General features: G+C 36.6%; 1 protein-coding gene across 6 annotated transcripts; it reads right to left on the reverse strand.

Annotated features, from left to right (window-relative positions):
• Nucleotides 1-1,748: 1,748 nt before the first annotated feature.
• LOC138695730 (zinc finger protein 664-like) lies at nucleotides 1,749-26,902 on the reverse strand. 6 transcript variants are annotated; one of them, XM_069819865.1, is made up of 7 exons: nucleotides 26,056-26,902; nucleotides 22,851-23,090; nucleotides 19,268-19,405; nucleotides 19,109-19,161; nucleotides 10,427-10,524; nucleotides 7,455-7,537; nucleotides 1,750-4,199 (listed from the first exon to the last, which is right to left on the reverse strand). In XM_069819865.1, the coding sequence occupies exons 5-7, from the start codon at nucleotides 10,517-10,519 to the stop codon at nucleotides 3,338-3,340; spliced, it is 1,038 nt and encodes a 345-aa protein (XP_069675966.1). In that variant the 5' UTR covers nucleotides 10,520-10,524; nucleotides 19,109-19,161; nucleotides 19,268-19,405; nucleotides 22,851-23,090; nucleotides 26,056-26,902; the 3' UTR covers nucleotides 1,750-3,337. The 6 variants fall into 6 exon arrangements, with proteins under 6 accessions (XP_069675965.1, XP_069675966.1, XP_069675964.1 ...); XM_069819863.1 differs by lacking the exon at nucleotides 19,109-19,161 and having other exon boundaries at nucleotides 26,725-26,902; XM_069819861.1 differs by lacking the exon at nucleotides 19,109-19,161.
• Between the last annotated feature and the right edge of the window lie 559 nt (nucleotides 26,903-27,461).

A 27,461-nucleotide genomic window follows, 5' to 3' on the forward strand; every position in this document is an offset into this window, starting at 1 on the left:
CTGTCAGAAAAAACTCTAAGAGAAGTTAAAGAAATAGGCCTACATGAAATTGAGAAAAAGACAATTCGGCTTTTCTCTATCACGCAACGCTGAAACTTACAACTTGAATTTTTCTAAGTTCTCCTTTCCGGGAATACCAAAATATGCCATGGACATTGGCCCAATGAAGGACACTCGCTGCGAACTGAATAGCAGAAATTACTTTTTGTATGTTATATAACACTGGTTATCCTGTACAGAACATATATTTATCTTATCATTTTCGTCTTCGTAAATGCAGGTATGCACTGCTTACCTTGCTTCTATGGAATACACACCACTGATATTCTTACACTTTACATTATTTATAACATTATATTCTTTTCTCCCTTTTTCCCCACTACACTCAATATCCTTTGCCACTTGTTCACCACTTACACACCATTTTCTTAAATTGTAAGTTGGTTTTCCTTTATAGTTATACATTTGCTTCCCGCTCTCTGTGCTTCCCTTACTACTGACCCATCTCTTTTCACTTTATCTTCTTTCCCCGCCTTCTCCTTACCCATCACCTGGCGACCTACATTCATTTTACTTATTTTGCTTCAACTGCAGAAGTTTCGCCCTCGCCTCTTCCTAGGTCGTCACCAATCATCCCCACTCTTTTCCTGTCATCACTCCCTCCCTTCGTCGTCACGCACACTGGGGTTCTTGTCTCTTGCCGGAATTCGTTGTGGCTAGCTGTTTATCCACCTCACAACTCTTTTGTACTCTTGACCTCCGATTTCCATCCGTTTCAAGTATTTCTACCATTGAATGTATCTTCACTACATTAAACTTCTGGTATGGATTGCTAATATGTACAGAAGAAAAATAAGATTGTATCAGCATGGGTCCGGAAACGCTTGGTGTCTGAGTAGGCCTTGCTCTTCAGTACGTTTATTTTCTGTATTCGTCATAGATTAACTGTTCAAAATACCCACGTCGTACCTGAATACAGGCGCATCTCGTCATCTCGAGATATAGTTCTTCTTGCCTGCGGAATATGTTCAACAGTTCCTTCATTAAGCACAGGGCTTCAAGCAACACCACTTAGAGAAGTGCAGTGGGTTGAGAGTTCCTGGTGTTAGGGAAGCAGTTTATTGGTAAATATCAACAGAAAATAACGATGTTATTAAGATAAAGTGAGAGAATTGAGACTTTAATTATGGTCAGATATGGTGACAGGAAACGTACACAAGACAAAGTATGTGCACTCTTTAATGAAAGACATCCAGGTCGACTTCCTATGTATCAATGTACCATGAGTAGAATACAATACAAAGTCAATGAAAATGATCATGTGAGAGATGGCCAAGATCTACTAGACCATCATCTGAAGAATTGGAGCTAGAAATTTTGATAACAGTGAAAGATAATCCACATTCTTCACTTGCTGAATTACAATCTACATTTGATGTATCGAAAACAACCATCTGGAGAGTGCTGCGTCCTGATAAATATGCTAATAAAGTGCAGCCCTTGCAGGAGCCAGGAGACAGAAGATTGCAATTCTGTGAGGCAAAACCAACGTCTGCCATGGACACCTCAATTTCGTATCAAGCTTCCTTCTATCTGATTAATCTACATTTTGTCTCAATGGAGACGTGAACAGACAAAGTTGCAAGTACTGGTCAGACACTAACCCACGCTGGATGGTAGAAACTCACACGCAATTCGCTTAGAACGTAGATGTATGGGCAGGGATTGTAGGCTGCAGAGTTGTGGGCCCCTACTTTTTTCATGACATACTTAAAGGGGCACCGGTACTTAGAATTAATAGAAGCCTTGCTGTTCTTCACCCAAACCTCCAGGCTCCAGACTTACCTACAAGACAGGGCTGCTGCTATACTGCAATATCTGAATTCCTGACGGGTCGGAAGAAGGGGATTTGTAGAGTGGCCTGCAAGATCGCCGCATCTTTCCCCTCTTGATTACTTTCTGTGGGGCTACTTGAAATAAGGTATTTGCTTTAAAGCCTGCTGATACTGAGGAGTTGAAAAGAAGAATGCGAGTGGTGTAGAGAAATAACACCAGCAGTCATTCAAAATGTTAAACAGATACATGTTCTGTGTCTTTCACATTTCCAGATCGTAAATGGGCATCATCTTGAACATTTAATAAATTGAACATTTGCTTCTGTAACACAATCATTTTAACTATTTATTTTGTTACCACAGCCACATTTGTTATATAAAACAGTTGACGGCTTGTGTAGCCAAGGAGAATACTCAGACCTTTCAGATGATGTACAGAAATATACAGGTTGTAATTTAAAAATGTTTGCTATGACGTCACAACTCGCACAACGACATCAAGAATTTTTTTTTTTTGTGAAAAAGTGTCTTTTAAAATATAGTCTTTGACGTGTCCGACCGTTTTTCGAAAAACATTTCCATTTAGCTGTAGCAGAAAATATGCGTGACTTTTAAAACACACTGTATATAAAATAAGAAATGAGTGAATTACGAGGAAGATGATTTCCAGAATTGTATAATTATTAACTACAGCTGCAGTAAACAATTGGTACGGCCATGTTTGGAGAATGGAGGACAGACATTGGAAGGAGGCGGAGGGCAGACTGGAAGTAACGCTGATGGAAGGAATTTGTAAAGAAATGCAGGAGGCTGAAAAAACAGAGAACAGCAGAGAAGGAAATTTGAGGCACAGGAATACTTTTGAGCACTGCAAGCCTATTAATATACAAACCTCTAGATATTCGTACACGTGAAGAATCCAACTGAATCCGTTACTAATAGCGAACAGGACACACAATGCAGATCTTGGGCATGAGGGCAGATCAATGCGATATTTTTGGAAATCGCTTATCTTAGAAAGGAATTCAGAGATTTTGAAAATCCAAACACGCCAATATTCGGTAAGGGAGCAATACAGGTGGAGTATGAGTGGGAATGTATCTGAAACAGGTAACATCCCTAAGTAGAGGCTTCTCAAGTGGTAAGATATTGTGACAAAGATGCAAATACAGGTCAAATCCATTTCACTTAATACACTTGCAAATATGTTATAATCATAATAACGAATAAGTAAAACATGACAGCATCAATTTATCTGTGGAACTCTCAACATTCATGCAAACTACGTCAAGCGAAAGCGTTGTGACATTACAGCTGTTTCTTACTATCAGAACTTCTGGGAGCGCAGACCACACAGCACAGAATGTGTACACGAGATACTCAAAGTAAAAAATATCACAATCACGTCTCAGATGTGTATGAATCTGTGACAAATATGCTATTCATTTGGCGGCACGAATGTTGAAGGTACTGGTATCTACTTCGTTCCTGTATTTAAATGTTCACACAAAATTTACATTTAAATGTTTTTCATTGGTGTGCTTACGAGAATGGACTTTCAGAGCAGCAGATTGTGAGAAACATTTGCCACAGATGCCGCATCTGAAAGGCTTCACGCCGGTGTGAGTACTGCAGTGGGCTCGGAGAGCACCGGCTAACGAAAAGCATTTCCCACAAGTGTCACATTTGAATGGCTTTTCGCGTGTGTGCGTAAACGAGTGAGCTTTGAGGTGTCCCGAACACGAGAAACAATTGCCACAGACATCGCATTTGAACGGCTTCACGCCCGTGTGGGTGCGGTGATGGGCTTTCAGACCGCAGTTTAATGAAAACAACTTCCCACAAACGTCGCACTTGAACGGCCTTTCCCCGGTGTGGGTGCGTGAATGGTCCTTCAGATGAGCTGGGCGAGAAAAACATCTGCCGCAGAGATCACATTTGAATGGCTTCACGTCTTCGTGCGTACGTGCGTGGTCTCTGAGAGGTCCGTTTAGAGCGAAACACTTCCCACAGATGTCGCATTTGAACGGCTTCTCGCCCGTGTGCCTGTGGTAGTGATCCTTGAGATGTGTTGATCTGGCGAAGCATTTCCCGCAGATGTCACATTTAAATGTCTTCTGGCGGACATGTGTAGGAGAACTCGTCTCGGATCTGTCGAGATCCGGCAACATTTCGCCAGGATTCTCGCACTTCAATAAATGTTTGTCTAAGTGACTGTGTGTGTCCAAGTTTTCAGTTGTAGGCACCTCGTCGGAAACCGGGGATTCCAATGTACGTTTAGAATCTGGATTCTCTGAGGAAGGACAATTTTCAGGAGTGGTGGGCTTCAGTTGTGGCATTCCAATCTTTTCAGAATTCAAAATTCTGCAAAGAATTCGAAATTATAACAGTAAAAAGTAAAATATATCTTCAAAGAGTACATGTACATAATAAACCCCTAACCTTATACATGAATTCCAAACATGTAGACCAAAAATGAGCCAAATTTCAGCAACTTTCAGGCAGAATACAGCCGACATAAAAAGTAAAAGTCCGCCCTGAGACACTTTTGAAATTTTAAAAAATAAGTGCAATTCCAACTTTCATTATGGCTCACAGCATGAACCTCAACAATGGGAAAACTTCGAATAATAAAACGAACAGAAATGAGAGTACTAAACCCTAACATTGATATCAACAAGGAATTATATATAACCGCCATCATCGATACCATATCAACATTCTGAAACAAATGGTATGAATATGATCAAAAGGCTACGTCACTGCCTATTTCACTACACTCCTTGTGACGTCAGAGATTTTAGACGACGAAGAAAGGTGTGTATAGACTAGCTTCCAGTTTGAAAGAGAACAGAACGCCTACTACAAAATAGTTATGATGATAATGATGATCTATTAAAAAGTGTGAGCTATCTTAACACTGCGTTAGCTCAACACAAGCAAACAAGGCTTCTAACAAATATGCCAATTTTGTTATAATTACAGGATCAGGTTCAAATCACGTAAAGTAGAAAGCTTTCAAAATAAGGCGGATTCACTTCAAGCCCATCTGTGACAGTGGAGTGCTGTCGCCAAGTCACCACATACCAGTTCCTTTCTTTATAAGCAGAGTTGAAATTTAAATTGTATCATTCAATACAAGTAAAAATATGAAGGTACTGTATCTGGTTTGCATGTTATCACTTTATCACACATCCAGACATAAACACTCCATATAAGTCTGAAGTCCCACGCTGTAAACAAGAATACATTTAGTTTCTTTTCGAATTCACATGAGGAGTGTAATTGTGTGCTGTGTATGAACAATACTACTTACCATAACAATGCCACTTGAAGGAAACTGACTCTGGTGATTCGTGTATTGTATGCAAAAGGAAAGTTATACACCTCAGGTGAAGGGAGGGCTAGGGTGCGAGTTCCACATTATACAAAGTGTAAGAAGAAATATAGCAAAAACGTGTAAGATATTGTACACATCCACAGATCGTTACACGGGCAGTATTACTAACATGCCTCCTTAAGAACATTATAAGATAAAACAAATAAATTGCATTTTACTTTCAAAATGAATATGGGTATTATAGAAACGAAGACATCTAATATTTTCAAAACTCAATTTCGGTTTGCAAAACCTTGAGTCATATCTGCATATTAGTCTGTACACTTTTACCTTCAATTTTCAACGCGATATTACTGGGTTGCAGTTTTCGTATTCTCTTCTGTACATGCAATAAACACATCGAACTATAGGCCTGCTGCCACAGAATGCAGAGCCCTGGACCTCTAGGCAGGCATAAGACAGAAGGTTAAGATTTAACTTCAACAAAGAAAAACAAAATAAGCTTCAATTAGCTGCCCATCGACAGTCGTGGGGACTTTTCGTAATGGTGGACAAAATGATTGTTGAAATGAAGCTTTGTTCCTTACTACAGTATTAATTATACTGCAAATAATCATTATGTTGTATTCCTGTTCTGCACAAAAATTGCATTGTTGTGACTTTGCTGATGTTTTTTCACATTATAGTAGTTATAAACGTTACAAATAAATTGAAAAATCTTGAAAATTAATTTGCAATTAATGAATACATACCACATAAATATTACTTAGTCTATATTCTTCAAGTTAAGTAAGTTTGATTAGAAAAGCAGTTTTAGATTATGTGTAAATATTTTGGACGCTTCCTCATGGAGAAGTCCATGTGCAAATATGCTTACATTGCATTCATAGACCATACTGCATGCTCCTCTTTCACTTTGGAGGAAAAAACAGTAACTGCTGTACAAGGAAGTCTGGACAGAAGAGTAAACTTTTTCGATTGCTGTTTTTCAAGCGAGAATTTCCACTTGTCGGTTAGTGCAATACAATATTCAACTATTTTGTTTTAATCAAGACATTGTTTCTCTCTCATTAGTGAAGTACCCTACACTAAATTTCTACGTAACTGTCATACAGTATTATTTCGCATGTTAGTCACTCCAATATCTGCTGATTCTTGCAGCACAGAAATAATAGAAACTGGGATAAAGATGACTTCGGTACATTGTACACAATAATGGAAGACGTCGCTGCAGTCAATCATGTACCAAGCAGCTGCTCACAGCACTCTATTGGTTTAGCCACATGCATTCTTATTCTTAAAAGGGCTACGTTGCCTGAAAGTTGGATGTTGGTCTTGATACGACTTTAAAGAATGCCAATTTCGCGATTTTGATTAAAAAAATTAATGAATAAAGCAGGATATAGCCAGAAATGTCGGGAAGGTTTTGCCACTGAAATTAAATTCACAATAAGTATTCGTAGGCTAGTTATTACATCTTGAAAAAACAAAAAGGAGTTGTGATATCAGGGACCTCTTCGTGTCTTCAGCAGTTCACAAGTGATGACGAAAATTCTATGTAAAAGATTTTCAACATTGGCTCTATTAAACATCAACCAAAGAAAGACTACAATATTTACATATATGTGTTGAATTTGCCACATGATTATCTCAAAATTACAGTCACTTATGTAAGGGATAGGAATTATTAAACAATTATTAATATACTACCACAGTCTAGTATATACAGTCGCGAAGCTCAATACGTAGTAAATATGCAAACATTAGATAGTTGCTCACCACTAGGATCGCTAATATCGCCTCATTACAGGCAATGCAAAATAGAACCGTCACAGTCTATTGTTTCTATCACCCTCAAAACTCAAGCTTCGTGACTGTATATAGTAGACTGTGATACTACTTTGTTCGAAACAAAAAAAAAAACAAAAAGAATGTAACATATACAAGACACAGTACACTCTCTGCACAACTCAGAAGTGCACAGAGATCATATTGCACTACTCAAATGCCAAGATTTCGCAAGTCCTGTGCAAGTACAATATTATTTATGGTCGTCAAAAAGAGCAAAGTGCTCGGCCAATAGCTGATCCCCAATTTCAAAATTTATTTTTTCCTCTAAAATTGTGCACGTATTTCTTCCATCATGAACGCTACCAAAGCAATGTGTAGCAATGTTCGAAAACTCAGAGTTGACATTAAAATCCCATCCCACAGGAGAAGAAAACAAAATAAATAATGTCCAACACCACCTGAACTAAGTGTAGTTTGAAGACACTCACCTCTCTGCCAATACTTCAGATTCCTCTGTCGGTATTTCCAGCTTCATCTCCTCTTTTACTGTAACCTCACAAAACGATGACTCCTGAAAATAATATAATATAAACACAGAGAGCATTAATGCACGAAAATTGATGTACAATGTAACTGTTACAGTATAGTACATCATTGAGCAGACCATTAAAATACCTAATGCAGAAATATAATAGAGGGAAGAGCAATGCATTGCGTACATGATATCTTATCAAGCTCTACAAATTCAATTGACACACATGTTCAGTTTATTCTAGCTGAGGTCGCTAGCATGGCAGTTTCTCTCCTATAATTTGGGCCCGTCAATTTTCCGAACGCACATCAGTCTTCGGCTCATTGTGCTATCTGTATCATATTAATACCAATTCATTAACCCTGCATCCTTAGTTGCAGAATACATTTCAGTTGTGGGAGTTGCCTGCTACCAATAACTTTTGTGTTCCACAGTCTCAATATACAGACATGGCCTCAAGATGTAACTGACTGTGTATGACCTCAATCGACTTAATAAAACGTGCGAATAAGTTCATCAGATAATACAGTATGACTGTAGTTGTTTTTGCTATTGCAGATTCTAAACTTCATTACAGATGTGAGAAGATCCCGATTTTTTTGAAGTGTGTAAGAATTATCGCTGCCTATGAAGAATGAAAAGTAACAGAAGTGTGCTAGATGATTTCCCAGTGGATGCAATTAAGAAATGGTACAAAATTAAAACCATGAAGACAAAGAAGAAGCTGAGAGTAGCAACTTTCTTAGGACAGACTGAGTCCCCCATGTTTCTCTGCTTTCAAACAAATGCTGTTCTGAATTATTACAGATGACTATCATTCACAAGCGGAAGTCAGTAATAACGTCACCCCAAGCCACTTCAGAGAAGGAGGAGCTAGCAGTCTCCTATGATGTCAGCAGTGGGGATCTTGAAGATGGAGGTCTGTGGAGGAAGAAGAATAAGTCAAGGAGAGAAGATAGCGGGAAAAGAGAAGGGGAAGTTGAGAGAATGTTAATCGAGTAAGTAGTGTGAAAAACCAGTAAGTTATATAATCTGAGGAAATGGTGTATTAGTTAAGATTAAAAACCAAAGCGAATGAATGAGAAATAATAACAGAGCACCATGTTTTCAGAAACGCTTATCGCGTATGATAAGGAATTAAGGGATGTTAACAGAAATAAGGAAGACCTTTGGGGAGGCCGAGACGTAGATGGGAGGATATTCAAATGGATTTGAGGGAGGTGGGATAATATATTGGTAAATACTGGATTAATCTTGTTCAGGATAGGGACTGATGGCGGGCTTATGTGAGGGCGGCAATGAAGCTCCAGGTTTCTTAAGAGCCATAAGTATAGATCAAATGATTCCTAATAAACATAAATATTACGTCATGCCATAATACGTTTGAGATGTCTATCACTGCAACATTACAATGACGAAAACTTGTGTGTCCTTTTAAAAAGACAATAGCAATATCCGCATACATTTTAAAATTATGCCTCTTTTTCAAATTTTAGTGGATTCTCCCTGAATGAAATGCTACCTATGTTTGAAAATAATACTATGGGCGGAATTTCATCTGAAATACAGATATCGCTATACTGGCGTGTACAAAAGCTACTGAACACGTGACAGACGAGGATTCTGGGGACGAACCTATCTGGTTCACAGCTTGCAGCAGGAGCAGAAACATTTCAGCACAGCCTTCTTGAAGAGGCGGAGAAGGGAGAGGAAGAATGGGATGACCAATCTGTAGCATGTGGAGAGCAGACACGAGGTGATAGCAATGTTACTGTAAATACAGCCAGATCTGTTCACAAATGGAAGACTGGTGATGTCCTGGCCAGTGGTAATGAATGGACACAATTTTCTACTGTTTTTCATTGAGAATTTTTAGAAGAGGTCTTATTTTCGTAAATGTATAATTTCTATCTAAATGGTCATTGTGATAACAATGCAGATTTGAGAAAATGAACTCAAACCTTCTCCTGAGATTGCACAGAAATTACTTCCCTGTCCCAACATAACGTCTTCGCAAATTCAACACTTTTTTCGTCAATTACGTCATTTTTACACATCAATAGCAATACTCAGTGACAACAGCATTCTGGGCATAAAGTGGATGTAGCCACAGTGAATCGATCTTCAGAATAATGTTAGTAATAATAATAAAAAACAATAACAAAATAGCAATGTTACTGGTATAATTTATTAGTAATAATAATAATAATAATAACAGCATTATTATTATTATTATTATATTATTATTATTGTTATTATAAATTACAACAATTACATTGTTTCCTTTAATATAAGCACAGTACGCAATTCTTCCTCAAAATGTATTCTCATTTGTTTATTGTGTTTCTAGCTCAACCATTTACAAGAATGTTTCGACACCATAATTATGTACTTCAGTGATATACTGCATAAAATGTGATTTGTAAAATACACAGAAATAGCAAAAAAAAATTTTCAGGCATATTATCTGGGTTAACAAAATTTAACTTACCCTTTCAATTTCTAACAGAATTTCCTCTGGACCTGTCAGCAAGATCTCAAACCTGATATCAACTCCCACAGCAGCTCAGTGGTAAGCTACATTTCCGACTATGAAAAAAAGAAGGGATGGTTCGATTCTAGGAATTTACACTTAAAAGTTGTGTGTAAATGTACCTTCTGAGTACAGGAACAAAGAGGAAGAGCAGGGAGAACAGAGTTCAGAAGAAACAGAATGAAAGTTTTAACCCAACAGCTGGTTCTTTAACTCCTTCACAGACAGCTTCCCATACCAAACCTCATGTTTTTTCGGCTGACGGATCATGCAGTGGTGGTTCACGAGTTCGGGACACCTAGACTGCATAAACCATCGGGTCTAAATCTTTTCATGGTAATGAATGTGTGAGTAGGCAAAGATAATGAATTAGGTATAAATATTTTGATGCTTACGTATCCAGAAGAACTTGCCTCTCCTGTATTTGCGCCATCGCATGATTGTACAGCCAATGGGTCCACCTTAGCTTCCGTCTTAATCACATCCATTACAACTGAAAAAGAAGAAAACTGTTAAAAAGTTGTGTGGAATACATGTGTAGCATAATATATTGTCAGTTACGTCTGACCCTTCATATCTAACGATCCTTTGCAGCAGTCTTCCCAATTTACATTAGCTTTAAGATGTGGAACAAAGTTCAAACTCTGAATATAGTCTCTGTTCAAACTACAGACAGTACTGCAAGAATTAGGTCTATTATGTATATAAATACTAGTACTCATGTTTTATAAATCCATATTGGTAGTAACTACCGGTACTTATACATATGAAGGCTCGAACTCAGGAAATAATGCCTCCGCTGAGTTCAAACTAGGGCTTGTTACCATATAATATTGTGTACATATAAAAATGTCAAAATTCTTGACCTCTCCTATATACTGTAATGACCCAAAACCCATGCATAGCGTATTTTCACTACAATTCCTCCGAAAATTTGGGAACTAGGGATGACGACACACATTACACGACAAATTTTCTAAATGTTTTGCATATTAAGCATAGGCTATAGAATATACATAGAAACATCACCATATATGACGACAAATTTTCTATATGTCTAGCATATTAAACTTATAGAATATGCATAGAAAACGTCACCATATATGCAATAAAATATCGAATAATATGCGAAAATGACATTAATATTACGTAAATAATCAGTGTTTCGACATTTTATATCACGACGAAAACCATAAGAAATTATTTCTATCAATCTCTTACCTTCCTTACGTGGTATTCTGATCGACGTATCATGGTTGAGGATATTATTAAGGAAGCCGTGGTCAGAATTTTAACAATACGATTCCATTCGAAAGTGGTGAAGAATCAATCAGAACAAACGTTACAGTAAATTAATAATAGTTATCCACTTTCCCTGTGTAATAATTATACTTATACTTAAATGCTGTACATATTAATTTGAGCTTATGTTTATACCAACACATCAAACACAAGAACATCATAACAATAGACATATTGGTGCAGAATAAATGAAATGCAATGCGAATTAAGTTGATGGATGAAGTACCAAATTCTTTATATTAGAACTTACATGCTTTTTGTGCCGTGACTAAAGCAGTTAATTGTGTAGATCACAATATATTTGTAAAAAAAAAAAAGAAGTTTTGTGGTAGTAAAGATAAGGTGTTAGGTTAGTTTACATCTTATCAAATAGTAAACAAAAAGAAAACATAAATATATCAAATACCGTAGTCACAAAGTTACTTATTCAGAATTTAGAAGGAAATATTAAACATTGACTTCCCCAGGGATCAATTTTAGGTCCATTGTTTCTATCTCATGTAATTTTATTTGCAGATGACAGAAGTGTAAAATTAAGCTCTACATGTTATGCATTAACATATCTTCTATTGGCGATATAAACACATTTAAAATGTTATAATTTGTATACGTCCATAATGAAATGTGGATTAATATTCTGAGGCAGCACAACTGAAGTTAAACATGTATATTTGCTTTGCAAAAGAAAGCTATAAGATATGGTTGGTGTGCATAAAACGACATCATGTAAAAATATTTTCCAAAATTTAGAAATCTTGTCCTTATCTTATGAGTACATTCTTTCCCTAATGATGTTTTATATCAAAATCCAAGATACATTTAGTACTAATCAGAACTTTACTTCAAAACATACATCAGATCTCCATCTATCCGTCCACATCTGCGGAGTAACGGTCAGCGCGTCTGGCCGCGAAACCAGGTGGCCCGGGTTCGAATCCCGGTCGGGGCAAGTTACCTGGTTGAGGTTTTTTCCGGGGGTTTCCCTCAACTCAATATGAGCAAATGCTGGGTAACTTTCGGTGCTGGACCCCGGACTCATTTCACCGGCATTATCACCATTTCATTCAGACGCTAAATAACCTAGATGTTGATACAGCGTCGTAAAATAACCCAATAAAATAAAATAAATAAAATCCATCTATCCTCTGTTAGTCTAAGCTGTTATAAAAAAAAAATAAAAAAGTTCATTATTCATGCCTAAATTTCTTAAAGCTTTGAAGCACCATGAGAAAGGGTTTTGAACAGAACCAAATTTCTACATACTCATTCAAAACTGAGAATTGTTTAAGCTTGTAAATTGAATTAATTGCGACACACTACTTAAAAAATATAAAAACGTACAAAAGCACATCATTCTTCATTTTGTAATAATGGTGTGCTCTTGCAAGACAAAAAGCTCACAAATCCCTTAATGGGTTAAGGAAAAGTGTGAATTGGCAATGCCTCATACTTGCCAGATTTTGTCCCCGAGTTCTATGAACAGAAAAAAAAAACCCTCATGTAATGAAGCATTAATGAGTAGTCTGTAACAATGGTTTGCAAATCAAGAAAAAAGAATTGTGTGTATATATTATATAAATAAATATAGTTTTAAGGTTTGGATTCCTCCTTCACAACTGCTTTCCTAAGCATATCACATTGAAGACTGTTATTGTTGAATTCATTTAAGACATAATAGCTTTGTTGGTGGTTTGCTAAAAACTAAAAACTCCGGCTCATATGGTGGGTGGAAATGATACATTAAGAAACAATGCAAATAAAGTATTTGATGAAAACGAAAGCTAGTTATGTCACTGTATTATATCAAAATAATCCTGTTATCTCAGTCCTGTCATTCAAAGCATTGTTAAGCTCCATAAGGATGTTGCTCGATATCAAGGCAGCCGAGGACAGCTTCACTCACCTCCGGTTCACACTTAATGTGATTGACACTGGGGTTTCCTCGAGTTTGAAACCAAAGCCTTCCTGTGGAATACACAGATGTAACAAATTCCGTATTAAGTGCTTTCTGTTGGAAGACCAGTTCATTACTCAACTCTGGGTCTGCATGCTGCTACTCCTATGATGCAATCAGCAATGCTCAATTCAACTTGGTGGCACGGCACACAAGTATAGCAACTTGTAATGAACTTACAGTAACTGACTAGTGTCATGGTGGTGGCAGGGTACAAACCGCTCCATGTTTAGAAGTTAAACATTAAAGCAGCACGTGGTTAGGCACGACGCAAGAGTCTGGTGCGCTGCAAACTTTTGCGAGCCTAATAAAAGGCGCACAAATATTGGAACTGCAGACAAGCACGAACTCAAACTAATCAGAATTTAAAACAGATGATCGAGCAGGAAGATCGTAGACCTGTGACCTAGAAAGAAATGGATCGCGGAATTGAAGGTTGTTGCCATTACTGAAATATATTACCTGTACCCTGACAACCACAAGTCTTGCCACATTTTATACACAGGCTATGAGAGTGAAGATGTGTGAAACGTAATAAAATTGTTTTTATATCACAATAGCATAGAATTTAAAATATAAATAAGTAAAATTTAATTAAACAAGAAATGAGGCAAAACTGTGAGTTGCAGGATCTAGACCTTAACTCATATGATTCACTTATTTTGGGCAGCTGACCTCCACAGTCTGAGGAAAGTAGCTGACTTTTCTAACAAGACTAACTTTGGGAAATTACAATCGTTAGGCCTGAACACGAAGTAGCTTCCATCTTCACCTACAATTGCAAAACAGCACATTTCACTATTTTATATGTACGTAGTTCCAAATCATTGCCTAATTGAGCAGCTTTTTAATGATACCAAATTTTCACATAATCTAATTTAATATCAACATTATGCTGAATTACCAGAAGTAATTGTTGAGTTTCAGTTATATGCATCTATCAAGGATAATGAAGACCTCCCCAGGAAAAAGATGTAACGTGAGATTCTTGAAATATGCGATGTAGGTGGAAAAATTACTTCTAAAGGCTTTATTTATAGCAATAAAGTATTGCGTTCAAAGGTCGAATAAATTTATATCCATGTTTACTCAAATTTACTTAGAACCATATACTGTGGAGTACTGATTTCCGTGTATATATTTAAAACAATAATGTATATAAAATGGAACAAATATAATATACCAGAGGGTGAAAACGTAATACGGTGAACGTTATGCTCCGCCCACAACCCCTTTCCACTTTTCCCCTACTAGCTCACCACACACTCTACGTGATAGGCTAGTGTTGTGTCGAATGCACATTTCATGTGGGTGGGGGTAACTTCCCCTACTGGCGTTCGCTGTATTACGTTTTCGCCTACCAGTGTTACAGAATCCAATTCAGAGCAAAAGAAAATTATCATGTAACAATGCAGAATCTGAAACTTTTTACTACTAAACTATCAATAGCAGAATGTCAATATTTTAACAAAATACCAGAAAGTATAAGGAGTATAAATTCCAAAAATTCATTTAAACAGAAATTAAAAGAATACCTAATCAATAAATGTTATTACCCAATCAGTGGCGGCTGGTGGTTTGAAAATATGGTGGTGCACAATGGATATCGGAGAGGAGTTAAACATACTTTACTTTAAAGTTTAAAACAGTGTATACCTGAGGGCGTATACATATAAAGCTTATTTATATGCAATTAATAAGTAAAATGACCAAATACAAGCATACCTATTTATACAGAAAGTCCAAAAGTGGACGGGGTCGTGGATGGAGCTCTATATATTACGATTTAACCTCATGAAAAACATTTGAGCACAGAACCGTCATCAGAATGCTACCAAGTACCAAGTCCAACTTTTTCGTTCATAAAATTCAAATGCAGTTTTCGTAGGCTGTCGGGAGATAGCAGCACTTATTGTCAGAACGACAACTCTTACAACTTTAAAGCAAAATACAAGCTCCTTCATGTATTGTGCCGTTTGTGTGCATGCAGATTGAGAAAGTAATGTGCGAAATATGCGACTGTTCGTTGCACAAGCCGAATGAATACATTTTTCATGCTTATTACTTCGGACAAATATCTAGTTGAAACAGATACTTTCCCAGTGAATTTAGTTTCTTCTGCACTGACGGTGTCCCATGCCAGGGAGTGCGACAAACCGTTCTCAGTGAGAAAGCAGTACACCACGCCTCTAACCCCTGTCCCCGCATTAGCCGAACATCTCTATAAACTACCTTTCATAGGTTTTCAACATCTTTGCAAACCAAGAGGCTCGAAGGCTCCTGCAGACGTACAAAACAAGACGCCAGCTACAGATAGTCATGAATGAAATTGTAAAATATCTATATATATATTTAATAGTAACAAAGCCGGGAGATTAGGAACATTACTGGGGGGTGTACAAACCTGCAACCCCATTGAGAAGCCGCCACTGTACCCAATAGAAGAATTTTTTGAAACACAAATAAACTACCTTTGTCTTGCTTAATCAGGTTACGTATCTTATTCCTTCCTCACTTCTTTGTTCATGTGAGTGACTGTCGCACTACAGTAGCGTGCAAATTAATCCGAACAACGTAATTACTTATGCAAAAACACTCAAATGGGATAAAAAAAGGATCTAAGACATACCTCAGTAAGCTATGTGGCCTCCCTTGTTCCTAATAACAGCTCTGAGACGATTTGGCATGGATTCCACTAATTTCCCACAAATATTCTTCATTTCTTCATCGCGAAACCATACACCAATGAGGGCAGAAATCATCTTCTCCTTTGTAGAACAATCCATTTTTTGCATTCTTCTTTTGCAAATTGACCACAAGTTCTCAATGGGGTTGATGTCGGGTGAGTTGCCTGGCCAGGGGAGTACCTGAATATTCTTCTTGTTGAAGAATTCTGTAGTTTTTCCGAGACATATGGCATGGCGCCAGGTCTTGATGGAACACACCTCTGCCATCCGGAAATGATTTTTGCAGCTGGGGTACGATTCTGGTTTCCAATAAGTGAATATATTTGTCAGAATTCATCATTCCCTTGATAGGTATTAATGCTCCAGGCCCTTCATGTGTAAAACAACCCCAAAACATTACTTTAGGGGGGTATTTGGGTGCTTTTTGGAGATGAGCTGCTGTTACTTTTTCGGATCCTTTCCGTACTTAAGAAACATGCTGGCCATGGACCTCGAAATGAGACTCATCGGAAAAAGGTACATTCTTTGTCATTCACTGTCCAGTGTTGATGTAATTTTGCCCACATTAAGTGTTTTTTGCACATAACAGGGGTTAGCAGTTGCTTCTTAATAGACTTACGAGCCCTTCGTCCAGCTTCCAAAAGCCTACGCCGCACTGTTGTGACGTGAATATTCGCCCCAGTGGTAGCCCATTAACTCGCGGGTTAAGTCGACAGCAGTTAGTCTAGGATTTAATTTACTTTTCCTGACAATTAAACGATCATCTGCAGGTGAAGTCTTCCTTTTCCGGGCACAGTTTCCTTTTTTTCTGGGGTGTGTTGGATCCAGTCTCCCTGTATCGTTTTATGATCGAATTAACAGTAGCCAAACCGATGTGACATTCTGCAGCAATTTGCCTCTGTGTCATAGAAGAATGCTCTGCTAATGTTATAACTTTAGACCGTTTTCGGTGAGTTGTATCCATTTGTGAAGACGACAGAATGTACACAGGATTGCAGTATTAAGACTTCAACACAACTGAAATGCTTATAAGTACAAAACGACAGGCAAAATGTCACATATTATAAAAAAAATAATGACAGACCTTCAACAATGGAATTACACGTACTACAGATGTCAATTAAAGCGGTATGAGCAGCTGTGAGGCCAACAATGACAGGAAATGTAAAAATATGTCGTGTTCGGATTAATTTGCACACTAACTTACTGTATGTTTTGAGAAATAGGAAAAGAGCCAGTAATGTATGCATAATACAGATCTTTAATTGTAATGGTCTAGTAAGTTATATTGTATATAGCATTTTAAGTAATTTACATTTAATGCATTTTGTGCTTCACCACGGTCGACTCTAGTAGAAGGTCGGAAGGCTCAACTTGGCAACACTGTGTCGTCTGCTGTTGTCAGTCATATTGTTGTCATACTTCGCTAACAGAACCGAAGAATATTGATGTTAATACCGGAAGAAAACCGTTAAAAAGTTAATCATACGTCATTCAAGGAGCCATTGTGGATTATACATAGATAGATAGCTACATTTGCAACAAAGTAAAGTAATCCTCTTATATATCGGATCTCCGGGTAGGGACCGCACTGAGAGATGTCAAGAATCGTACTAAAGTACTTATTTGGAACACCAAAAGTCACACCGTCCAGTCAATTAGAGCCAAGTTTAATATTGAAAAGAACCATATAATATATTTTTAAAATCTTGAATAATATCATCTCTTAACAAACTGCTGTAATTTAATACAAGGATTCGTAAGGGTATGTCGTGTCTTCATTATTTTTCTCGTTATTTCCCACATGCTATAGTTTTATATTATTTATAAAAATATTTGTGTACAAAACACAAACACGTACATTTCATAGGCGTGAATATTAAACAGATTTTGTTACATTGTAATTTATTTAGGTCATAGGCCTACGATGGATTTCAGCCAATTAATGGGTCTAGTCCAGTTAGGCTAGGGCACTGTTTTCGAACTTCAGTAATATTCATTTATAAAAAGACATTGTAGTATATCTTAAAATGAGTCGTGTCTTTATTATTAAATATTTCCAACATCTATACGGCAGTTCTATATTGTTTATCAAAACATAATTTCATTACATTGCATGCAATACTCAACACATACTGTACAATTCCTAGGCCTGAATTTCTACGCCTAGGCCGTACACTATATTAAATACGTTTTATCTTATTTAGGCCTACATTTTTCACATCTTTCTCTAAAAATGTCTGCAATTTTCTCTTACCATACACTGGTATACTGGCAGCTGTGATATCATTCCTTGCCTTTGAATATTATTATTTAACTATGTTCACAATGCCTGAAAGTATTTTATCAGCAAATTTAACTTATTCCATCGTACATGCACATACATCGTTTACAAAGCCATCACTACACAACACTGTTTTTGAGAGTAACTTTTACAACTTAATTTGATTTCCACATTTTACATAGTTTTCTTCATTCACACTGTTTGAAATCGATGTAAGCCCTATTTACAATGCAGTAGAGAATTGTTGCAATGTGAAGTACAAAATCTGAAGGAAGAGTCAAGGCCTCCTTGATTCGAATGTCAAAATAAGTATCTCGATTGTTGGTTTCTTTCCCTCCAAGTAATCAATACAAAGTGAGCAATGTAACTTTGAGGATACCTTGAAAGAGGCATAAGCTGATACGTTCAGAAGGCTGGCTGTATCAGGTTCAGAGCTAAAAGTATCAGGGTCTTGGATAACTCTAAACGAATAGAGCTACCAGTACATCTACCTTTTGTTTCTTTCTGGTTCTGTATCTCTGCTGTTTCAAATGTTTCTGAATACCTTGATGTGTTCATTATAAATTTTAATCCACAAACAGTACATTTTAATCTACCCTGTATCAACAGCGAGATCATAAGTGTCAGTGGTTTTGGCGAGATGGAACTTGGTGATTCATAGATTACCTAACATTGGCATTACAGTTGCGAAAAATTTCGGAAAAGATCGAACAAGGTTAAAGGTTAAAGTGGTTCGAAAGCTACACAATCACAACCTCGAATAAGGGATTCCAAAACATCGTCTCATTTCCCTCTACAGTCTTTGTTCGTAACTAAATGAGAGAGTGTGAACATGCGCACATTCACTCACCTCATCTGCCTCAGTGAGATTCAACTGTTCTGTCAAACAATTCACAAATCTTCCTGAAAATAAAGAGAACAGGAAACAAGTTATAACAAGAAATGAAGAGAACAAGAGGTAATTATCAAAGACCTACAAATGTATTAAGCACAAAGTAAAGCCACTCACCTCTGATTCCCACTTCACCGCAGAGCATAACATTGTATCTGGATTCTCTTCAAGTTTTACTTGCGACATCATATCATAGCTTGCGTCCACACACTCCATCTTCATGTCAACTGTGTGTGGTTTCAGTAAGTTCTCTTCCTGCAGAGACCACACCATCACAAATTAAAATGTATCATTTAGGTTATAATGATGGCTACATGTAGTACATTTGCATTCTGAGTCAATGCCAGGATCCTAAAGTTAGGATGTATTATTATTATTATTATTATTATTATTGCACATATTAAAAAATTATTTCTACAACAATTTGTAAGAGAAGATTGAATTTTATTTCAATTGCAATTTATTATTAGTTTTCTCGAAGTTCATTTCCTAAAATATCATTTTTTACTAATGTTTAATTTATTGTTTTTTTTTTCTCTAAATTCATTTCAAACAGTCCCCACTGTCCACACCAACAAGGTTTTGTAATGCTTATTGGCAGGACTAGCACGTCATTTCTCGTATTCAGCAGGTGTCGCTCATTCCATCACCCAGATAAGACTAGTCTATATTTATAAACAAAGTATCACGACATTTAATTCGAAGTCATGTAGAAATAGTGACCATATTTATTTACAAACACAACTACAGCCATCTAACGTACACCACTGTAGCTACAGAGGAATAATGGCTATATTAATTTTTAATACGCACAAAATATTAAAAGACATGGACATTTCATTAAATGTACAAATATGGAAGTGTAAATCTAATGTTGAGGATATTGATTATTTCTCAGATTACTGATAAGGTGATAGTATTGCTAGATGATTTCTGAAAATTATGAATCATCAACAACAAAAAAGTGGCAACAATATGAAATCGACAACATTGCAGGGATATATAGCTTTGTTCGTTGAAATAAAGCGAGTTCTTACACTGAATTGATCTGGTAAATGGCGGAAATTGTCAACAAAAGTACACACTACAGAAATTCTCCATTAGGGAAATCTAAAAGAATTCCTGAAAACCTAAGATCAATTAATTTGGCACTAAGACTGCGTATAATGGGAAAAATGCTATACGTAGCTCAGAACACTATAAAGAGACGTCCAACACAACATCCGTGGCACAAAGCATTCATTGCTCAAGCCTTTAATACATGAATTCACGAACATCCCTGTTGAGAGCAGCACACAAGACAACAGAAGTGCAATTATGTTCATTCTTGTTTGATGTTTAACAAGACTTTAATTTTCCTCACATATTGGTAATAGAGTTGTCTACCATTCTAAATCATGTGGAACACGTCGAATTTTAAGGAAATTGATAGTGTCCGGAATTTAGTTAAATGTGGACGTCATATTTCCCAAATTATTGGGGGAATGTAAGAAAAATACGGACTACGCAGAGGTAGCTGTTCACAATGAAAGAGCTAACTTCCTTGAACAATGAAGGACAACTTCTTTGGAAAGTCAACTGGACAGTTTCTTAATGCTATGGGATATCGATACAGTAACAGATGAGATGTCTACGCAAAGCAGTCAATTGTGTGGGGAAATCATATAATTTTCTAGAAAAGACTGTAAGTCTAATCAGAACCTAAATTGCCGAAGGCTATTATGTGTATGTATTTATTCACACTGCAATGGGTATATACCCGGTGGCAGTGGTAACTAATTACACTCAATAAAGACAATAATAAACACAATTAATAAAAAATACAATTAATATTAATACTAATAATTAATAATGATAATAATAATAATAATAATAATAACAATAACAATAACAGGGAACATCCTAAATTAAATGAAGCACGATCAGTTAAAATAACATTTAAAGTAAATCTAATTTGTATCTTAAACCTAAGTTCGAACTAAAACCCACGAGTATGATATGTTCATATCTGCACAAGTACCTTTCAACATTACACTCATTTCGCTGTCAACTCACTCACTGCACTGGAACTACGACACATTTCACTGATTCTATCCTGATTTCACTACCACTTCAAAAACATTTCACTGTTCAAATACTTTGCACTGCCACTATAAACTATAAAGCTTCACTGACAGGAACACGTTTCACTTGCACAACACACTTCACTGACACAACATGATTCTTCACTGATACAACACTTCAATAACAAAATATCAATTACACCCTTTAAATACAATAAAATTAAAATATGTTTCAGACAGTGGATGGTGAAAATGGTGAAAAAACCATGTGTTAAAAAACTTATTTAAAATACACCCTGATCAGTGAAACATACATTCAATAAAATTTAATACGCGTTTATGGCCTAACCAGCTGATGTCACACCATTTTTAGGCTCTGGTGTATTGGATTTTTAAATTACAATATCATTTCATTGCAAATTCCCGTAACTTTAGTTTTTTTTAATATATTTATTTCCTTTAAAAAAGTAGTAATATCAAAGATACATTACATAATGCACCATGCGTGATATTTGGTACATACACACATTCCTTAGCCTACTAGGAAACTTCTACGTTAAAAAGGAAATTAGATATTTTGAAAAATAGGCTTCCGTATTTCTATAAAAGCACCTACAAAATTAATTCTTTAAATATAATTGTTTATGTTGAAATTTTTGAAGCCAATATGAAAAGTGTACTCCAAACAGTTTAAAGAACGTGCCATTAGCAATAGAACATTGCTTTTTTTTTTTTTTTTAATGTCCAATTTGTGTTATTGCGGTAATGATAGCCTACCTGTACATTCAAAAAATGAATATTGTGCACGAATTCGAAAAGAGGAAAAAACCTTAAACTTAAGCATACCTCCAGTTCAGATACATTAATACTTGGTATTATTGTGAATCGTATGCAGTTGTAAGTTAAATTGAGAAAAACTAAGGACTACAATTACACAGACGGTGGGATTTCACGTATTAGGTGGAAGAATATTATTAAAAAATGTGATGTAGAAAAGATTATCAATTTCTGCAAGCATGTTCAATCATTATTTATCTTTCTGTGCCAGATTTCGACGGTTCATTTGCACATTTCGTTCACACCACGCTCTCACATTTTGTTATGTTCTAGCTAAATACTTCTCAAAAATGTAATTTTGCTCACCGGTTTCATTTGTATTACATTCACAACACTCGGTGATTTATTCAATTAATGTACGTAACTTCGTGGAATACCACAAACAGAAATCAACTTCACGCGAAGACGTAGTAAAGTACTTAATATGATATGATAACAACAGGTGGTGCTCACAGTTCAACTTGTACTCTGCGTCAAGTAGTTTCACTTAAAATGTTTAAATTACCTTTAAGACCAGATTTATTTGTAGCATTTATAAAATATTATTAAATAATATACCGTATTGTCGAATAATGTGAACATTTACCCATGTATATATCGAAATTAGACTCCCTTGCACGTTGTATTCAGTCTTCTTAACATCCGTGACTTAAAATTATATTTAGGCCTACTGTTGTCAATTAAGCCTACAGAGGTATTATTTTTACATTTTTTGAGTACCCATGATAATGTATATCCCTTTTTCAGATTGTGGAAAGGTGGCAACTCTGTAAATAAACAGTAAAAGGCTTGTAGCTTACGTCTGATAAAAGTTTCCTCTCCCCTACGCCTTCATCTCGCCCTACAGCCAAGGGGTCTTCTTCGGCCTCTGCCTTGATATGGACTTTCCCATGATAACCTTGCGACACAAACTGGCACGTGTCTTCTGCTTCTACCTTTATGTCAACCTTCTCGTGAATTGGTTGATATGAAGTAATATTTGTGTCATTTGTTTCTTCTGACAAAGTATTATCCTCTGATGTTGGCTGTTCATCAAGTACCTAAAAAGATAAATAGAAAGTGGCATCTCTTTACAAAATGTTGACTTTGTAACTATCCGGGCATTTTTACCGAAATAACTATCGCTTAGGCCTGCAAATGCTGAGGAGCATCATTCCCTTCACACGTCAGGCTTCTAGTTTTTCTTGACTCGTAATTGAAAAACGCATCATATGATAATGAAGGACGCGTATATAGTAGCCATAAATACAATATGGAATTACTTAAGTCTCAAGGCAACAATGCAAATGTACTTCGATGAGGATAAAGTTACTAAGATGTAAATGTAAACCTATACTGATCCTGCTGCTTTTATTATTATTATTATTATTATTATTATTATTATTATTATTATTAGGGCTAGGATTCTTAGGCAACTATATATTTAATTCGTAATTGTGTTTCAAGTTTCGGACAAGGTTTCAATTTTATTTGACATAAAAACACATGTTTTGAATTTTTGTATGTAAATACTGTACATATTTTCAAATATTCACATAAAACACATAAAAGGATAAGTCTTCATAAAATGATTTTCAACAAAGGCCACGTGTTAGGTTAATGTTCAGTGCAGCTGCTTAGACGATACAGCTGGCAACTGTTTCTGGGAATTGCATCTCTGTGGAACTGCAGTCTGCTCTCACCACAAAAATTGTGCTGCAGCTAACTAACACACATAAACATTGATTTAGGAGTATCTTGTAAGTTATCATAACGCGGATCCAGGAAGCAATTATAATTTCATAAACATCAGCTGCCTGTATTTTCGTTTTCAATCATAAACATGTCTTTAGCGAGTACATATTGTTCCTCAATGGTCAGGGCGCTCTTTTTCCCAGTACAAGGCAGTGTTCCGCGATAATCGTCATATGGACAAAGCATTAGAATGACATGTGTACTTTAATTTGTTTGTTTATCTTTGTTTTATTTCTGGAAGAAAATTAATCTCCCAATAGTTTTTTAAATTCTCAGTGGAGCCAGAGTTGCGAAATAATTCCTTCCACTACAGAAAAAAATATGAAGAAAGGTGACATGTATAAAAATTAGTTACGTTAATAAAAAAAAATGTTGTCACCGAGAACTGAACTCGAGTCCCAGGACGCACAAGCCAGCTCGCTCGCTCCACCGGAGAGCAGTGCCATAGTCAGTGCCACGAGACATATGCAGCTGTTGCTCGGCTTGAAGTCTACGGAGACAGCGCACATATAAATGTACTCGTGTAAATCACGGCCAAAATTTCAACATTTCCACTACCAAGGGACACAACAAAACTGTTTTCCAATAATTTACACGATTTGCGATATAGTAGACTGTGGTTCGTAGAAAAATGTTCTGATATAGTTATGAAAAATTCATGGGTCGCAATTATTTATCCATAATGAGCCATTACTTACTGCTCATTAAATGTTAAGAAAATTAGGTTGTTGAGCAGCTCGCATTTCAGTGAATCGTTACATATTTCATGTTCAGCAGTTAATGTTTCACTTGGACTGATTTGCTGAAGGTTGGTGAAACCGGCCCTTATCCACTAATCAATTGAAGAATCGTATGATGAAGGATTCGTGGAGTGGAGAAAAATTCTTCCGGGTTTTCAGCTCTACGTGCTGATGCTCTATCCACCAAGCCACACCGGATTCCAATTCCGATGCCATATTGAATCCTCTCAGTTTAAGCCCCTCATCCACTGTGTGTGAGTGGCACAATGTCCAACACAGTATGTGCAGAGGTGCACTGATCACGGAATGAGCGCAGTCTTAAGTGATTATATACACATAACATGTTACAGGGATGTGCCGAAGTACGTGTGATATTCCACTCAGGAATTCTGCGTTATCATATGATGGGGGAGGAGGATTGAATTTGGCATAGGAATTGGAATCCGGTGTGGCTTAGTGGATTGAGCGTCAGCACTAGAGCTGTAAACCCGGATTCGAATCCCGGTCCCGGAGAGAATTTTTCTCCGCTTCACCAATCTTTCATCATATGATAACGCAGAATTCCTGCATGGAAATGTCACAGGCCTATGTACTTCGGTACATCATTATACACTAATCAATTGTCATACTATAAAAAGGTAAAGGTAAAGGTATCCCCGTAACATGCCATGAAGGCACTTGGGGGGCATGGAGGTAGAGCCCCATGCTTTCCATGACCTCGGCAGTAGAATGAGGTGGTGTGGTCGGCACCACGCTCTGACCGCCTTTTACCCCCGGGAAGGACCCGGTACTCAATTTTATAGGAGGCTGTGAACCTCGGGGCCGTTCTGAAAGTTTGGCAATGAGAAAAAATCCTGTCGCCACCTGGGATCGAACCCCGGACCTCTCAGTCCATAGCCAGCTGCTCTAACAACTGAGCTACCCGACCGCCAATTGTCATACTATACGTATATTAAATCGATTCATTACACTACTCCCTTTAGTATTCTATTAATCTCAGATGTTGAATTGCCACATTTTTATTAAAACAATTTTTCGTATGTGCAATGTAATGTGGGGATATACGTGACATCATAGGCTATAGGCCTATTACGTCATCCGACTTCTTGACCAGGAATACAGCGACTCTTCCTTGGATCCTACCAAAATATCTCCTGTAATAATTAATGCTATTCCAACTAAACCCGCCACATATGTTCACGTTTTTGTATGGGGAACTTCCTGCAACTACCACATTCTGTAAACAATATATACGAAACTAAAAGCAAACAGTAAAAGGAATTGTGATTGGCTGGAAGACATTGCGAACCTAACGTGAATTGCAATCCAGGCAACAAAGGTGATAAAAGTAAATAAAAACACCAATACAGCAACAACAATATGAATTATAATCATTATTCTGCCGATGACTGTAAAGGTGGTGGTGGTTAGCAGTAGCAGTAGTATATAGTTAGTAGTGGTGGTGGTGATGGTGGTAGCAGTAATAATAATAATAATAATAATAATAATAATAAAAGCTAATTATACTCACATGATTTTGACTACTTCGTTTTCTCTTAACATGCATTAAATCTAACGACTGAAGAAGTTTATGCATTGTAGTTCGTTTAAAATTTGGAAGTTCTGGGTCATCATTCACAACAGAAAGAATTTTGTCTATGGTAGGACTTTCGTTCCTCATAAGAAAGGTACGAACTTTTTTTCTAATAGCACCTTTCATAAAATCATCCATATTTTTTATAATGGTTGCCTGTTTAGGTTTACTCTTTGGAGGTGACCTTAATTCTCCAGTGGACTTCTTCTCCTTCATAATTTTATATACACTGCTCACAGAGACTCCGCACAGCCTAGCTGTTTCTTCTACTATATCGGATATTACAATATGAGGATTATCTCTGCGAAGACATTTATACACATTTAAAATAGTAAGTTTTTCACTGGAGAGGAAACCTTTTCCCCTGGAATGTTTCTTTAATGGGAAAATTAGAGAAGGGCCTGGTTGAGAATGTTCATCCATGGTAAATAAATCAGGAACGTCAACTTCAAATTAATGTATGCATCACTAACGCTTGTGCAGCTATACAAACATCAATAACGAACTATATCACATGGAAAATGCAAATGGGTAGGCCTACAAATTCATGGCAGCTCATGGCAATGATCTCTCAGTAGACAATGATGAAGACATTGGAAAATACACCTTTTACTCTCGATATGAAATGGGCCCGCCGTACACTAGGATATCGAAGCCTTAATTTGATATAAACTTCTAGAAATCCAGAACAAACGATATAACAACATTTCATACACTAAAAGAAACTACACAAAATTCCCAGAACGCTCCTAGCAACAATGACAGAGGAATACACAGAACACATCAGACGTCAGACGATCAAGGAAGCTGTGATATACAACGAACATTTCTGTATGCTACTGTCTTTTTGAAAGTCCATCTCCCCCAAGGAAATGAAAAATTAAGTACTCACTTATTTTCGTTTTATGCACCAGTAATGTTACCTTCTTGTTAATAAATGCAATAAATAGGAAGTGTCTGAACATGAAATTTTTTCTTAACGTAGGCCTATTCCAAGATATATCTTGTACTGATTGTAATCCTGATAGTTTTCCCCTTATTTTATTCTACGAAATTAATTTAGACTACTGAATTTTCTAATTGTTATAACGGAACTAATCCAATTATAAATGTACCCTAGAAATTCCATCTTATTTAAATAATAAGTTTTTTTAGACTGTTGAATTTGCTCAGTCTTATAATTTTATTGTACTAATATAATTCTGTTTTATTGTAACTCACCATTTTGCCTGATCCTTTAGCTGAACTAATGGAGGTAATTCTTTACAATTGCTCTACCACGTTAAATCTATTTACCTACTTCGCTTCTATTCGAGTCATATCAAGAGGACTGGTTATATTAG

The sequence above is a fragment of the Periplaneta americana genome, chromosome 3 (genome assembly GCF_040183065.1).
Source record: "Periplaneta americana isolate PAMFEO1 chromosome 3, P.americana_PAMFEO1_priV1, whole genome shotgun sequence".
Lineage (NCBI taxonomy): Eukaryota > Metazoa > Arthropoda > Insecta > Blattodea > Blattidae > Periplaneta > Periplaneta americana.